Source organism: Apaloderma vittatum, unplaced genomic scaffold (genome assembly GCF_000703405.1).
Source record: "Apaloderma vittatum isolate BGI_N311 unplaced genomic scaffold, ASM70340v1 scaffold5356, whole genome shotgun sequence".
Taxonomy (NCBI): Eukaryota; Metazoa; Chordata; class Aves; order Trogoniformes; family Trogonidae; genus Apaloderma; species Apaloderma vittatum.
In genome coordinates this window covers 132,394-146,316 of record NW_009719891.1, presented here as the reverse complement: position 1 = coordinate 146,316, position 13,923 = coordinate 132,394, and the positions used below count along the sequence as shown (strand labels likewise).

Sequence of the window (13,923 nt, the reverse complement as noted above, 5' to 3'; positions counted from 1 at the left end):
GAAAATAGAGGCATAGTGTGACCCAAATTACAGCCACCTACATTTTTGAAAAAAGAAATGCAGACTCAAAAATACAGATCTTGTCCAAACTCTTTAAGAAAGGGAGTGACCTCAAACTGGCAACAGTTACCTGTACCGACCTCATCTGCTCTGAAAGAGAAAGGTCGCATTTTAAAATTTTGGTGCTGTTATTTCTGGCCATCCTTGCACAGTGTTCCCTCCTGAGAATGGCGGGAAAAGCCTTTAAGTTAGAAGCCACCTTAGAAAATACATACTCCAGTTAGAAAGTTAAGTGCTGGCACACATATTTCACATAATTCTTTCACATTATAGAAATATATCCTTTCAGTTTTGTTGTGATAGGGTTCAAGACAGCGTCTAGGTATCCATCAAGATTTCATTATACCAGGAAGAGGAGCACACACTGCAAATTTCTGAGACATACATCCTAGGACTTCCTTCCTGCACAAAAATCCATTCTTTTGACAATCTGTCAACCCAGTAGGTTCAATCAATGCTGCATCAACCCAGTTCTTTTGCGAACCTTACTCAACTGATAGAAGTTTAATCATAACTCTGAACAATTCAAAATGGGAAAAATGACTGTCAGCTTACGTGGTACAGACTGGAGCGCATCATCTGGAACTGGTCTATCAGCTTCTTATGCAGGGGACGCATTTCTGGGTGCACAAATTTCTCATGGACTGCCAGACCCACTCCTAACACGTGCACCTGTTAAGAAGAAAACGTAACATCACAAAACCAAATAAATCGTGTATAGGAGAGAGAACAGAAGTCTGTCCTGCAGTTCTGTCAACGTGCATGAACGTACTTTAAGGTATGCCACTGCTCATTTACAAGACTGCTGATAATTAAGCAAGCCTAGAAGACCTGGCAAGTTCATATTACTTTAACAAGTACTTTAACTGTGAGGCAAGTACATTTATGTCATGTTGGATTACTTTTGTTAAGAGATAACTGTTAAAAATTATCAGATTGGGTCTCTCTCCAGAGTGAACAGCGTTACATCCTCCCAAAGATAATGCATTGTGACAAAGAAAATTCCTTCTGCCCAGTGTCGGAGAAAGGGTGAAAGTTGCCAACAGAGATTTCTAAAAGGAGTTTCTGATAATTAAACTGAACAGTGGCAGTGTGGCACGCATAGTCACTCTTTCTGTTGCTCATTATCTGTTTTTAAAGGTCACTTTCAAAGGTCAAACATATAATACAAGCAATTGAATGAGATTATATAAGCTCTCCCATGAAAGAAAATAGTAATGATAGCAGGCTTAAGATGTATGTAATTCCCTACATGATCCAAAGTCTGTACAAACAATAACTAATTAATCTTCAAACATTCTCATAAGGATTGAAGGGAGATAAGCATTATCTTTATTTTACAGATGGGAAATGTGAAATGCGGTTAAGTGATTTGTTGAAGAAATAGGCCTAGTAGCTCTGTTCAGACTTGAGCACATTGTTTAATGGGGTGTATCTTGCCAAACTTTCAGTTGAGAAGAATGCGATTTTCTGATTTCACTCCCATCAAAGCATCCAGCTAGCTTTATCTACCAAGATGTTTCATGGGGACACTAAGGAAAAGTAAAACTGCAGATAACATACACAGGCATTAAGTTTCCCTATGTAGCTCTGCCAGTTTCATCTCCAGCCTGTCCCATCTCTGATTATCTTTGACATTTACTGGGAAGACATAATTCAGAATGCCAAACATGAGTGGCAGGCTTGAAACTTGGCAATATGTCTGCTGGATAGTAAATGGAGACAACAAAATTAATGTACTTTGAGCTGAGCTTCACCTCATGTCCCATGATGTGAATGGCTTGTTTGTGAACTCCTTGGCCATCTCCTCCTACATTTGTCTAAATGTACTTTAGATCTCCCGTATCAAAATTCTTTTCTTCTGAATGGTTTGGATCTGATACATTTAGAGTGACTGTGCGTGAAAAACAGTACCTGTTCCTGCATCAGCTCCTTGAGCTGCGTGATCTTCTCTGCGTCTCCAGGGTGCTTTGTGATATAATCTTTATCAAAAAAGGCCTGTAGGAAAAGACAAAATCCCCAAAACTAAAGCCTTCTGCTTACCAGAAGAGATTTCATTGTAACTTGGTGTCAATGGGTGAGAAAAAAAGGTCCAAAAATCTTAGGGAAACTAAATATATTAAGCTAACAGCAGCAGCTCAATTATTGCTCAAGGAACCAAGTAAAGTTACGTATGGCTTTAGCTCCCTAGATAATTCTGCTGCATCATGAATCTCACCAGGTTTCCCCATGTGATAGTGATGAGCAATCCCACCAAGCCTTCTGCAGTCCAGTTATTTGAATTTCGTGTGGTTTCCTTGACATAACTGCCTTCAGTTAAGGCAACTGAGTGAAGTGGTGAATGATGTGAAGCACGATGAGCGTTCGGAGGGAAGACGTGTCCCACACCCTGGGACCACTGCTGCCATTTTTCAGCATTTCACCCCAGACTTGCCTTTTGCAATGCAGAGTTCAAATAACAGCTTGCCAAAGATTATGCCAGGTAACACACTACTTGTAAGATCATTTTAGGGTTTCAGGGAGCCTGAAATTAGGCTAGCAAATATAATGGTTGATTAGCACAAATTAGTGGCTTTTCTTGATTACCGGCCTAATCAGTCTCAATTAGCATGAACCCCACTGCCTCTTACTGCAAAGCAGTACATTAAAAAAAAATAAAAATCTGTTTCACTCTTTACCTGCCAAGTGAGGATTTCCAGGTAAGCAAGTTTCATTCTTGAGAAACCCCACTATCAACTGTACCTACTTCAATGCGATATCCCAGCTCCACCTTTGGATCTCTCTGCCAACATGCCGCTATGCAAGCACTGAGGCAGGATAACCAACTAGGGATTTTAGGCTCACATTCAGATCATGTGCACAAAGATTTCTCAAGACACAGTCTCGTTGAAACAGAAATGGAAATAAAAACGAAAAAAGGTGATACTAAATTGAGAAGCAAAGCCTGGCTTACCTCCTGGTATCGAGCAATTCCCCCATTAACAGCAGCATCAATCACTCCATTCAGACACATGCTGAGAAGATTAATGTTACCATGCATTTGTTTATGCTGGTACTGGCTTATCAGTGTTCTCAGCTCCTGGTTTTTGTTCTCAACCACTTGAATGGCATTTTCCAAAGGACTGACTTCGACCTCAAAGACAATAAAATATACTAAATTCTGTGAACACTTCATTGAGATTTATTATCTTCCTTGTAATGAAATGATACTCTAGGATTGTTCAGTGATCTCTCTTAGGTTTTGTTGCTTTGTAGAAATCAGCTATGTTAATAAACTTTCCTTTTGGCAGTGCTGTATTTGAGGTCACTGAGTTGTAGTAACTTCCTTCTGTGTACTGAAGTCACAGCAACAATGCAATTATTCCATCTTTTTGGCACCGTCTCCATTAGGCTGTCATGTTCCCTCACATAAATACCCTGGTTACATCCAACAATTATATAGATTAAGTGGTGGAAAAAAAGACATATGTAAGCATTGGTAAACTTTGTAATTTTAAACTGCAGGATTTCAGCCCAAGAAGTTTAAGCTGTTTATCCTGTGTCCTCAGTAATCTCTCGTTTCAAACCCCAATTACAGGAATTATCAACGTTACCAGTTCTCTTCTCTCTACTTCGAACCAACGAGAGATCCCAGGCAAACTGTGAGTCAAGGTCAGAGTGGTACGTTCAATCCACAGGCTCTGCAAAGAGGATGTGAGGTACATGGTGAATCACGGTCACATCAGCTCTACTCTAACTACAGGTGCTAAGGGGATAAAGTTCAGAAAAGAACATATTAACCTCCCAAGCACTAGCTTACTTTGCAGAATGTCATGCTGAAAGTCATTTGAACAGCAAAACCAAAAGCAATATGCTCTAAAGCACCACATTCAACATTTCCATTAATTTTTAAAGGCTGACAGCCAATTCTGCCATGGGAACCAAGGAGACATTGTGGACCTATATGGCAGCAAGAAAAAAATTACCATCAAACAAACCCCCCATCCTTGCTTCAAAATGTGTTTCTCCTGGCACTAAAATAACTCACCTTTGAACTGGACAATTAATCATTAGATTCAACAGCTACTCATTATTTGAGTTACTGGAGTATCTTTGGCCATCAAATCAGGATTAGCTGAAAGGCTCTATCAGCATAAAGTAACTTGACAGTATTTGCCTTGCAGAGATTAACACTTAAACATCGCTTATTTGCTACTTCTACCTTAAATTCATTCTCCTTGTCCTTTGGGCCTTTGTGGAAGGGCCTGTCATAGCGGAATTTCCGGATGTTGTTGACTCGGTAAAAGCTCTTTATGCGATCAGGGACACGGTCCATTTGCAGCACATCTATATTGTCTGGGATGGGAGTCACTGCATAGATCTGTAAATCTGTAAATTATGTAGTCAAAGAAAGCCACAGGACATTGAACTGAAAAGCTATCTCTGCTGTGGAAAGAAACAGGATGGTAAATCCAGAAAGTCATACTCTTTGTTTCCCAGTACTTCTTTTGCAAGTGAAGCAACAGAACACTAGACTGGAAGTACTTAGGAGAGTCTCCAGAGTTACAGAATCTCACAGTCAGATTAACCAAAGAGAAGATATCTGAGGATGCTACAGAGTGTGTAGTAAGACACCCAAAATATCTACAGCAGACAAAACATCCAGTTCCTCTTAGTTTTAATTAAAGCTGGGTGCCTCATTTGTGCCGGAACGTCAGTAGATCTTGGTTTATTTAGGTACCTAAATATCTAGTATTTCCCTCTGATAAATATCACCCTAGGTACTTCAGCTTTGTCTGCGAACCAGAGCTGTCCTCATTTCAACAATTTACAGACCAGTTTAATCCTGCTAGTTTAACCTTAGTTTATCCTAACTGAAGGATACACTGGGCATCGCACTGCAGTATCGAGTCATCGGGGTGGTTTGGGTGCTGCATGGCAATGGCTTGGGGGAACTCGCTTAGCATCCTCTGCTGGAAGGCTTCCAGCCTCTCGTAGTCGTGACCCCGACAGACATATTCTTTGTTCTGCAAGAAGGATAAGCATAAATTAGTCTCCTTAAAAGTAAGTTAAATTCTTTTATCTCACTTTAAATTTTACTGCTTAAAAATCAAAGATAAGTGACAATGCAAATATACTAATGTGAGAGTAAAATGTGCATTTAACACAGCTGATGCATTTATTCATTCCTTTTTCTTTACAGAGCATTCCACTGATCTATCAGCAGAAAGATACCTCACCCCTACACACGTAGCATTCAGTCCTATTGTCTTTTCTTATTTGCTTTTCTGACAACTGATAAAGGACTATTTTTTAATTGGACTATGCTGAAACATATCAACCAGAGCTTATGTTGTCAGCTTGGCTGTTCTGCTCTGAGAAAGCTGCTGTGCAATATAGTTTTCACCAGATGGATAAAGATCCTGAGGATTTCATAGAACAGTGGGACATACATGTTTCTCAATTTATCAGTTATCCTTAGAGAGAAGTCATAACAAACTGTTCACAAAACCCCTTGTTTAATCGTTGCTGTATTGTCGTATCCATACAGCCCACCCCTGATCATGCTGAACAACATAATCTCAGGAAATCCCCCGGCTATTGCGGAGAAATGTAGAAAAGCCTTACCAAGGATTCTTAGTGGCCACTTAGCAAATTCCCTTTTGGCCTTAAAAGCACTTTCCTCTGGAACAAAATTTCGTTTCTGCTCGTAATGGAAAGCTTGAGTTTAGATATGCCTCTTGAGGCATTAAACCACTTGTGCAGAGTTCCTTGGTGCCTTTTGAGCCATCTCAAACTTTGAGCAGCAAGATAAAGGATTTCTACAGTCTTTGGTGTCATAAAGATTCTATTCCAGTATCTTAACCGTACCACCCTAAACCATAATTTCGATTGGTGTTAATGTCTCCTGATGCAAGAGCAATAAAGGCCGGCAGGTTCTCTCATTCTGGTAGTTTGAACTCTCTTACACAGAACAGTAAGTACAGGGAGGTTGTTCACAGGAAGATTTACAATGAAAGAATCCCAGCAAACAAGAACAGTTCCTCCCACTTCTATTTCTTGCACTTAGGAGCTGCCATATATGTAATAAAGTTTTGTTAATTGCTCTGGAAAAGCGTTCTGTCTGAGCAGTTCTTGATCTTGTCACAAAATCAGAGAGAAAGCAGCAAAACCCAGTCGTTACACACGGCCAAAGAGTACAGTTATCTTCAGCTTTGCATTTCAACTTTAAGGAACACATCTCATGTTCCAGCTGTGACATATGTCACTTGTACGCATCTGTCACAGCAGCCAATGGACTGGGAGGAAAACTGCACAACAAATCTTGACAGTTCAGTCTGTGATGCCCAAACTTTGCAGCTATTACTATATTTGGAGTGAGTCTATGTTTGAAGGTGAATCTCTTTATGACACTTGCTGCATTCTCTATTTTAGCTTTTGATTGCAGCAATCCAGAAAACTGTAAGCCTATAAATAAAATTATCGCGATTCTAAAAATAATGTCCTGAAAACGCCTCAAAGTTAAATTTAGTAGACTTTTCAGACAGATGCCAACACAAGATCTCAGAATATAGCTTGTCAGGCCTTATTTGAACTTCTGGTAGGTGGAACACATGGACAGTTTTAATGTAGGAAGGCTAGAAATAGATGCAGAATTCATAGAAACATGAACAATGACTTTTCTAGACAAAGGGTCTTCAAAATCAAAGCTCCACAAAGTGGTTATTTACTGTCAAGACATACAGCAATAGAAAAAGAAATGAGAAAAGGGCAGGGAATTATTTGATCGCTTTGAATCACTCCCACATCCATTTGAAAATTTTAAATCCATGTAAATCTTTTTCTTCTCTAGAATTGCTGCTTCCAATCTCTTTACAGTGTGATTCATGTTGATGTGACTGCTAATGGGTTTAGTCTGTGCTTCGCAATGTGCGTGCTGTATGGATCATTAGAGAGAGAAAGGAGGAGGGTGACTTTTAATGAGATTGCTACATTAGTAATCTGCTATCAGAAGTACTGCTACCAAATACAATTGCAGAATTACCGAGGATTATAATTATGTACGCTCATGTTCGCTGTTAATGTCTCCAGCCAAGGATCCACGTTGTTACACTGTTCTGCAAACAGTAAGTGCTGTGCACTGGAAACTTGGGCAGCGTTAAACACGTAGGCTGTGCACAATCCGTAATGTAAAATAAGCTAGATTCATTGATATTACTTCAAATAATGACTTTGTGGTCACTGATCTTGTGAAACATCTGGTTTTTTTATGAAAGACACTGTCAGCTTTCTCCAGAGATCTTCATGAAAGGGTAGCTACTGCTTCATACTGCAATTCCTTCAATTCCTCTGCAGCTGTGTTCTACACAATGATTCAGGCTGCAAAATCACGGCACTGCTGAACTTCGCCTTGAATAATATGAAGCCACCTTTTATCCACTGGCATTTTCACCTTTATTAACTCCAACTTGCCTCTACTTCCCCCTACCCATGTTTCCATTAAGTGACTGTAAGTAAACAACGTTTAAATCCTAGCTGAAAAAATAAAACAGCCAGCTTAGTAATCAGAGGGGAATTTGAGAGTGCAGTTTGCAAAATGGTACAGTTTGGCTTTCTGTAGCTTCTTACGGTGTAACTCAAGAGTGGTGCCATCTCTTGTCAAACTATTTCTTTAAAGAGAACACAAAACATGCACCTCCAGTCCTTGAAAGCGCGCTTCAAGTTAGCTTGTGCTGTCAAGCTAGATGGCATCTACCATCAATTTTCAGACAGTTCTTGCAGCAGTTGTCAGATCACATTCCTTCCTTGCTCTGAACTAGCAACAAGACATCGTGTGAACAAATACCCATTTTAAGTTTGATTCCTCATTAGGAAAAGATCATTCCACTTTCAGAATGGATTGCACACCCGACTCATCCTGTGTACGCCAGCTGACAATAAGCTCAAAATGAGGACGGGTGCAGGGAAGCTGCTAGGCTTTTTGTTCAACAGAGGAGATTTTTGCCTTTAGATCGCATGAGAGAGTCATCAGTCTGGTACTGGAATCATTCTGTCATGTGTGACTTTTAAAAGCATGATCAGTTGATGAAAATTAGTTGAGTAATGACCCAACGCTCCTGCAATACAGCATTTTGCTTAATATAGAGGCAATTTGTGCTGCATCTGCAGATCGTCAAAAATACACGTAGGCATGAGTTCCATTTCTGATCTCCCTTCCTGAGAATATTCCCAGTGGACCACATCCTTCAGTTCAGCCAGAAAGTTGTTTCTATTTGTCCAGGAAAAAAAAAATAAGCTGCATGGCAGACATCATATCTCCGTGACAGAAATACAAAGCTTTAACTGCTACTCTGAGCCTGGTCACTTTGTCCTATTTTGAAGTCCGGCTTACCCGCAGGAAAAATGGGAATTTCCGACCATAAAATCCAACTCTGAAAAACTCGGGTTCTAAGCGCTGCTGTTCCATGATGTTATCATAATAGGTGGCTTCCATTTTCTATGGAGGAAAAAAGATAACTGTCATCAGACCCTTACAGGTGCACATAAAACACGAGAATCTCAAGACACACGAAAATACCACATTACCCTTTTGCCCTCCCAGTTTTTTATGAGAATACTAAAATTCTTTTAAAGATAAAAATTATCAATTAAACAGTCTACATGGTGGAACAGACTATAGTATCATCGTACTCATTTTACATTTCTGGAGATGACATACGAATTTTTTTCTGTTGTATCTCATTTTAAATTACACAGGTCTTGCATTTAATTTTCTTTGTATTGCAGAATTAATGGCAAAGACGAGATTAAGATCTATGTTGCCTGACTCACAGTGTCCTGTTCTCTCCTACAGCTCAAAATCTATACCACAGTCTGGAAAATTATATCAATTCAACGGCATTTGCCTTAATTGATTTGAGGGGCATGAAAAAGGATGAAACGAAATTCAATCTACAGCTCTGTGCATCAGTGGGTTTAACATGGAAAAAAAAAAGGGGGGAAGGGAAAGGGTTGAAAAATGGAAAAGGACTTCTCTGTAGTTCCAATTATTAGTTTTGTGGCACTGTGCTCGCACTTATGCCAAGAGTGGGATTTCAAGGCCCTTGCCAAGCTGCATCTCAGTTGAAGGGCTCACAGGAATTTCACTGTAGCACAAAGATAGCTTTTTAAGGAGAAGAATCAGTTTGACATCACTGCTTCCACTGCGGAGCACCCTAACGCAGCTTTGACTGAGAATACTGCATCAAGGTTTTGTTCTTGGTTCCCACACACAGAATCATAGAATGTCATAGGCAGGAAGGGACCTTAGAGATCACATATGCCCTCCTGTTCTATAATGGAGAAGGGTCCAAAGTCATCGCAGGAAGAATAAAGGAACGTGTTGAATGATGTGAACGGCATAAAGGAACAACTCTTTAGGGTGGGGAGAAACTCAAGTTAGTTCAGATGAACACAGTTTTAGGAAACTTGAACAAAAAAGACATCACACACAAGTGAGCAAAAGGATTAATTGTTGTACTGATCAGCTGAGATGCTCTTCATCTGCCAGCTGGTTAAATCCAAATAATAAAGAAGCAGCGAGAATACCTAATTTACTGATATTTTAGGAAGGTAGTGATGCACCACTTGACTAAGCCTTCAGTAAGTTCGTTTGCTCATCATTCACGATCACTTCACCGATACGGTATTTCCTGTACACCAGCATAAATTTTCACAGTGCTCTGTTTTCGATGTTTACAACAAACGAGTGTACAGCCCCGATGGTCACCCGCACTCTCTTTAGGCCCACTTTGAAGAAAACAAGTTCTTCAGAAGTGCAGTTCATGAGACCTACTTAGACAGATATCTCCAGATGAGAATAAATTTGAATTTTAAAGAGATTTTAAACCAATGTGTATATGAATACATCCACATAGCATAAATCTTAAATTTGGATATATGCATGCTACCCCAGGGGACAAAAGCAGATGAACTATTTTCATATTCATAAAGCTTTTAAGTAACAACCAGAAATTTGACTTCTTCTGATTAAAGTATGATGCTGCAAATGTTCCCTGGTTTCATCATGTGTTTGGTTTTACCAGAGGATCAGATTCTTGTAAATTGACAAGAATGCCATAAATGTTTGCCTTCTCCGTTCTTCCTCTCTTGCTCCTCTCATGTCAACTGTGGCACAAGCTGTCCTTGATATTTTGGAATTAAACTGAAATACTGATATATATTTTTTCTTAAAAAAAATTATTTTAGGTAAAAATATATAAATATGTGGAATAGCTCCTACGTGAGTGCTGTCTCTATATACTCATGGGATTGTATTGCTATCAGACATAGGAATTATTTCAGTGGACCTACAAAGTCATCAAAAAGAATCAATGGCAAAGAAGTCACTGTAAATGCATAGAGCTGTATAGGAAATGTGATTATTTTCTAAATTTGTGATGTTCTGACAGGAAACCAAAATCCCTCAGGGAAGCGGATGAGAGTCTGCAAGGAGAGGAACTGCTGCTACTTACCCGAATCCAGCTGAGGCTCTGATAATCATAGAGATTTTCATACTGTATGGCCAGTTCTCTGCACAGCGGGATCCCAAACTCCCAACTCTGTGAAACCAAAGCAAATCACACTCACAGCAAACAGAATGTTATTGCCAGCTCAGCTGAGACGAGTATGGAAACTCAATTCTGGGAATTCATTTGCTATGAAATGCCAGGGCTTACATGTGAAAATGCAATGTGATGAAACAGTTTCTGTCAAAGATCAGATTAATTCCCTCTTTGAGACGGTAATGGAGGCCTGTGTTCCAGTGAAATGACACACATGTACTGCTTGATACTGACAGTTTACTCATGAGACTGGGAACTTATTTGCAGAAAGATAATGCAAGTTTTCCTCTTGTTAGACACCACTTCAACCCACCCCAATATCTCTTCCTTTCTGCACTACAACTCCCTTGAGTAAAGCCCTTGGGTTTAGCTCCCTAGCGAAGAACTCCCCTTCCCAGGCTGCTGCTTCCTACTGAAAGCACAAAACCATCAAGCAATGGGAAAACATCCCCAGAACTGACCTGCATTACTGCCCCGGGTGAATATCCGTAGTCAGAACTGAAAGCAAAACTCCTTTCTTCAGCTCGCAGTCTGCACACAGTAAATCCTTTCTAGCACACCCTAGTCCCCCCTCTCTGAGGCAGGAAGAAAGCGACTGAGTTTGGGCATACCCATAGCGAGAGAAAGACTCCCCTGGGACCTCACTTCACTTTTTAGAGTGCTCAGTTCACACTCCTGAACTGAAACCTGCTCTCCCCTCATCCTTTACCTGCATCGACTGGAAGCCTTTTGGGGGACTGACTGTTTCTTACTAGGCTTACGTAAAGGATCTAGAACCTCAGGGTCTCAGCTAAGCCTTTATGGGATTAGCTTTTAAGCATTACTGGGCTAACGTGCCAGTTGTTTTAAATGGGACCCTGCTGTAGTGAAAAAAAAATTAATGTGTGAGTTACACTGTCACCTTAATTTTTAAGAATATTAATAGCAATACTGTAAACTATTGGTAACAGTAATTAACAAGAATGTAAAATTTTAGCACTTAAATATGGAAATAGTTTTTCTGTTTACATGTACTTTCACTGAAAAAAGCTAATCTCTACACTGCTGGATTTATTGTATCAGGTACTTTACAGTGCTTCCCTTTATTCACACACATTTGCAGTGTCTGTTCTCTCACACTTGTAATACCAGCACAGCTTTTTTTCTGAATAGCAACAGAAGAAATTTTTTTTTCTATAAGAAGTAGTTGTAAGAACTAAAAAGGCAAAAATCATGATCTTGCATCTCATTAGTTAATTACAAAAACTTACATAAGAACTTGCTAAATAAAAGATTCTTTCAGAATCAGTTTAAATATTCTGACAGCATTAGCAGCTTGGGATGATGGGAAGCCTGGGCTTTATTTACATACATTTATTTTGATAAATATATACGACAGGCAGTGAGCTGAAAGACCAGTTACAGGACCACTCAGAATATTGTTCAGGTTTTTGTGATCTCGAGTTAACCAGATTTTTGCTGTGTGTTGTCAAAGTTCATGACACACAAACTGATAACACTGAATTGAGATCAACAGCATTAACCACTAAGTGTTTCTATGTGCAAACGCAGAGACAGTTGCATTTTTTCAGAGGTTTCAACATTCCTTACAATAGGTTTTCAGACCTGAGCTGATCTGTATTGAAAGAATGGTGAAGTCTTTTCTTAAACACCTGGCCAGGAGTGAATGGCTTTTGCCAAACAGGGTGAGCAGTGTCTCACTTCCAAGCGGGATGCTGTAGTGAAGTCTACCTAACTCTGATCTGTCTTCCAGACAGAAGCAGGAAGCTAGCTGGCTCTCTTCCCTCCACTGATCCTGAAGATGTAACCTCTTCATGCTCCTTTTTCCATGTGAGTTCAATTAACAAGGCACAACCACATCTTATTTCTCTGCATGCCAGCTCTTTTGCATGCACACTGATACTATTCCTGTCATCCTAACTCAGGCTTTCTCTGTTTCAGTTGGATTTCCCCACATACCACTGTGCTAGCGGAATTTTCCATAGGTATGAGATACAGAAGTGAAGAAACACAATACACAGGTAACTCCTTAGAAAAGGGAGTTTGCAGGTATTTGAAAGAGAGTGAATGAATATCTGAGTCACTGGGATTCTCAGTTTTAAAATCTGTTATGTTAATGAGTACCATCTTAATAGCACAGAAATTTAGTAAGTAACTCCATGTGCTACAACAAGTGTCACTTCCCTCTAAAGCCCCATTCTTCCCCCTTCAAATAATTTCCTAACGTCTCCACTGTTAATTTCCCTCGGTACTGCTTTCTGTTTTGCTGACGTCCGATCTGTTTGCATGTTCTATATTGTGTCCTTCACTTGAAAAGCACATTCACGTGACATTTTTTGCAGCCTTCTCCGATAGCACCAGCAGCTCCCAGCTGAGCACTGCTGACTGCACACAAGGAGGTACAGACACCACCAACATTTATGAATGGCAACCCTTATCTATGCACATCCCAATGCGCAGATTTCTATCGGAAATGTGATTCACATGAGGGTGCACAAGAGAAATTAGTTCAAATATTGGTTATGGAGTACATGATCTAAAAATTAATGACTTTGGGTCTCTCACAGCACTTGGCTGGCAGTATGGAGAATGAATACACGCTGTGTATTTTTAGTTAACACAATCTAGCAATAAACTGGGCAGAAAAAGGTTGTGCAGTTTTCAAGCTATTTCTGTCCAGAAGCATGATCAGTCAGGTTCAAACTGTTCAATTCACAGTCCTCTTCAACTAGAAAACATCGAGTTATAACAGACAAAATAATAACTGTGAGTTAAAAAAAAAATAAATCTTCATTTGCAATTAAGCAGTTGCACACACTGCTGACTGAGCCGTAGACCAGTTCCCAGCGTAGCTTTGGAAGGGCATACGACCAGAGTGAAGCCTAAATGGGCTTTGGAACACGTTCCTTCTGAGCACAGGGGCTGCGACCCCAGCACTGAGAATGGGAGTTACGGAATTCTGCACCTGCCCTGGGCCACCGCACCGCTCCTTGCCCTCCACTGGCAAGCCCTTTGTGACAACCTCACCAAGCAGTCTTGTGGCCATAGGCTTCTCCCTCTCCTGTGCTGAGCAAATTTTCCAACTAACAAATGCAGAATTTTTACACTCTTTTCGTGCTACTTTGACCCCCTTACTTGGTGGAAGATGCCAGGAGCAGCGTGAGAAACTTAACTATAGAAATGCAACTGAAAGGACTTGCAAAAACAAATTCCACTCTTTGGGACCTGAGGATTGACCAGCTTAGGGTAGTGCAGAAAGAAACTGTCAGAGACAAGTTGA

The 13,923-nt window shown here is 40.1% G+C and overlaps 1 protein-coding gene across 1 annotated transcript in view; it reads right to left on the bottom strand.

The window, feature by feature from the left end:
- DOCK3 (dedicator of cytokinesis 3) overlaps positions 1-13,923 on the bottom strand; it is a gene marked incomplete at its 5' end in the record, with an annotated part of 160,559 nt that overhangs the window by 14,845 nt on the left and 131,791 nt on the right. Inside the window, 8 exon segments of the mRNA XM_009870815.1 lie at positions 616-732; positions 1,975-2,058; positions 3,014-3,193; positions 3,654-3,740; positions 4,262-4,428; positions 4,925-5,066; positions 8,432-8,536; positions 10,554-10,640. Coding sequence (XP_009869117.1) covers positions 616-732; positions 1,975-2,058; positions 3,014-3,193; positions 3,654-3,740; positions 4,262-4,428; positions 4,925-5,066; positions 8,432-8,536; positions 10,554-10,640 — 969 coding nt within the window.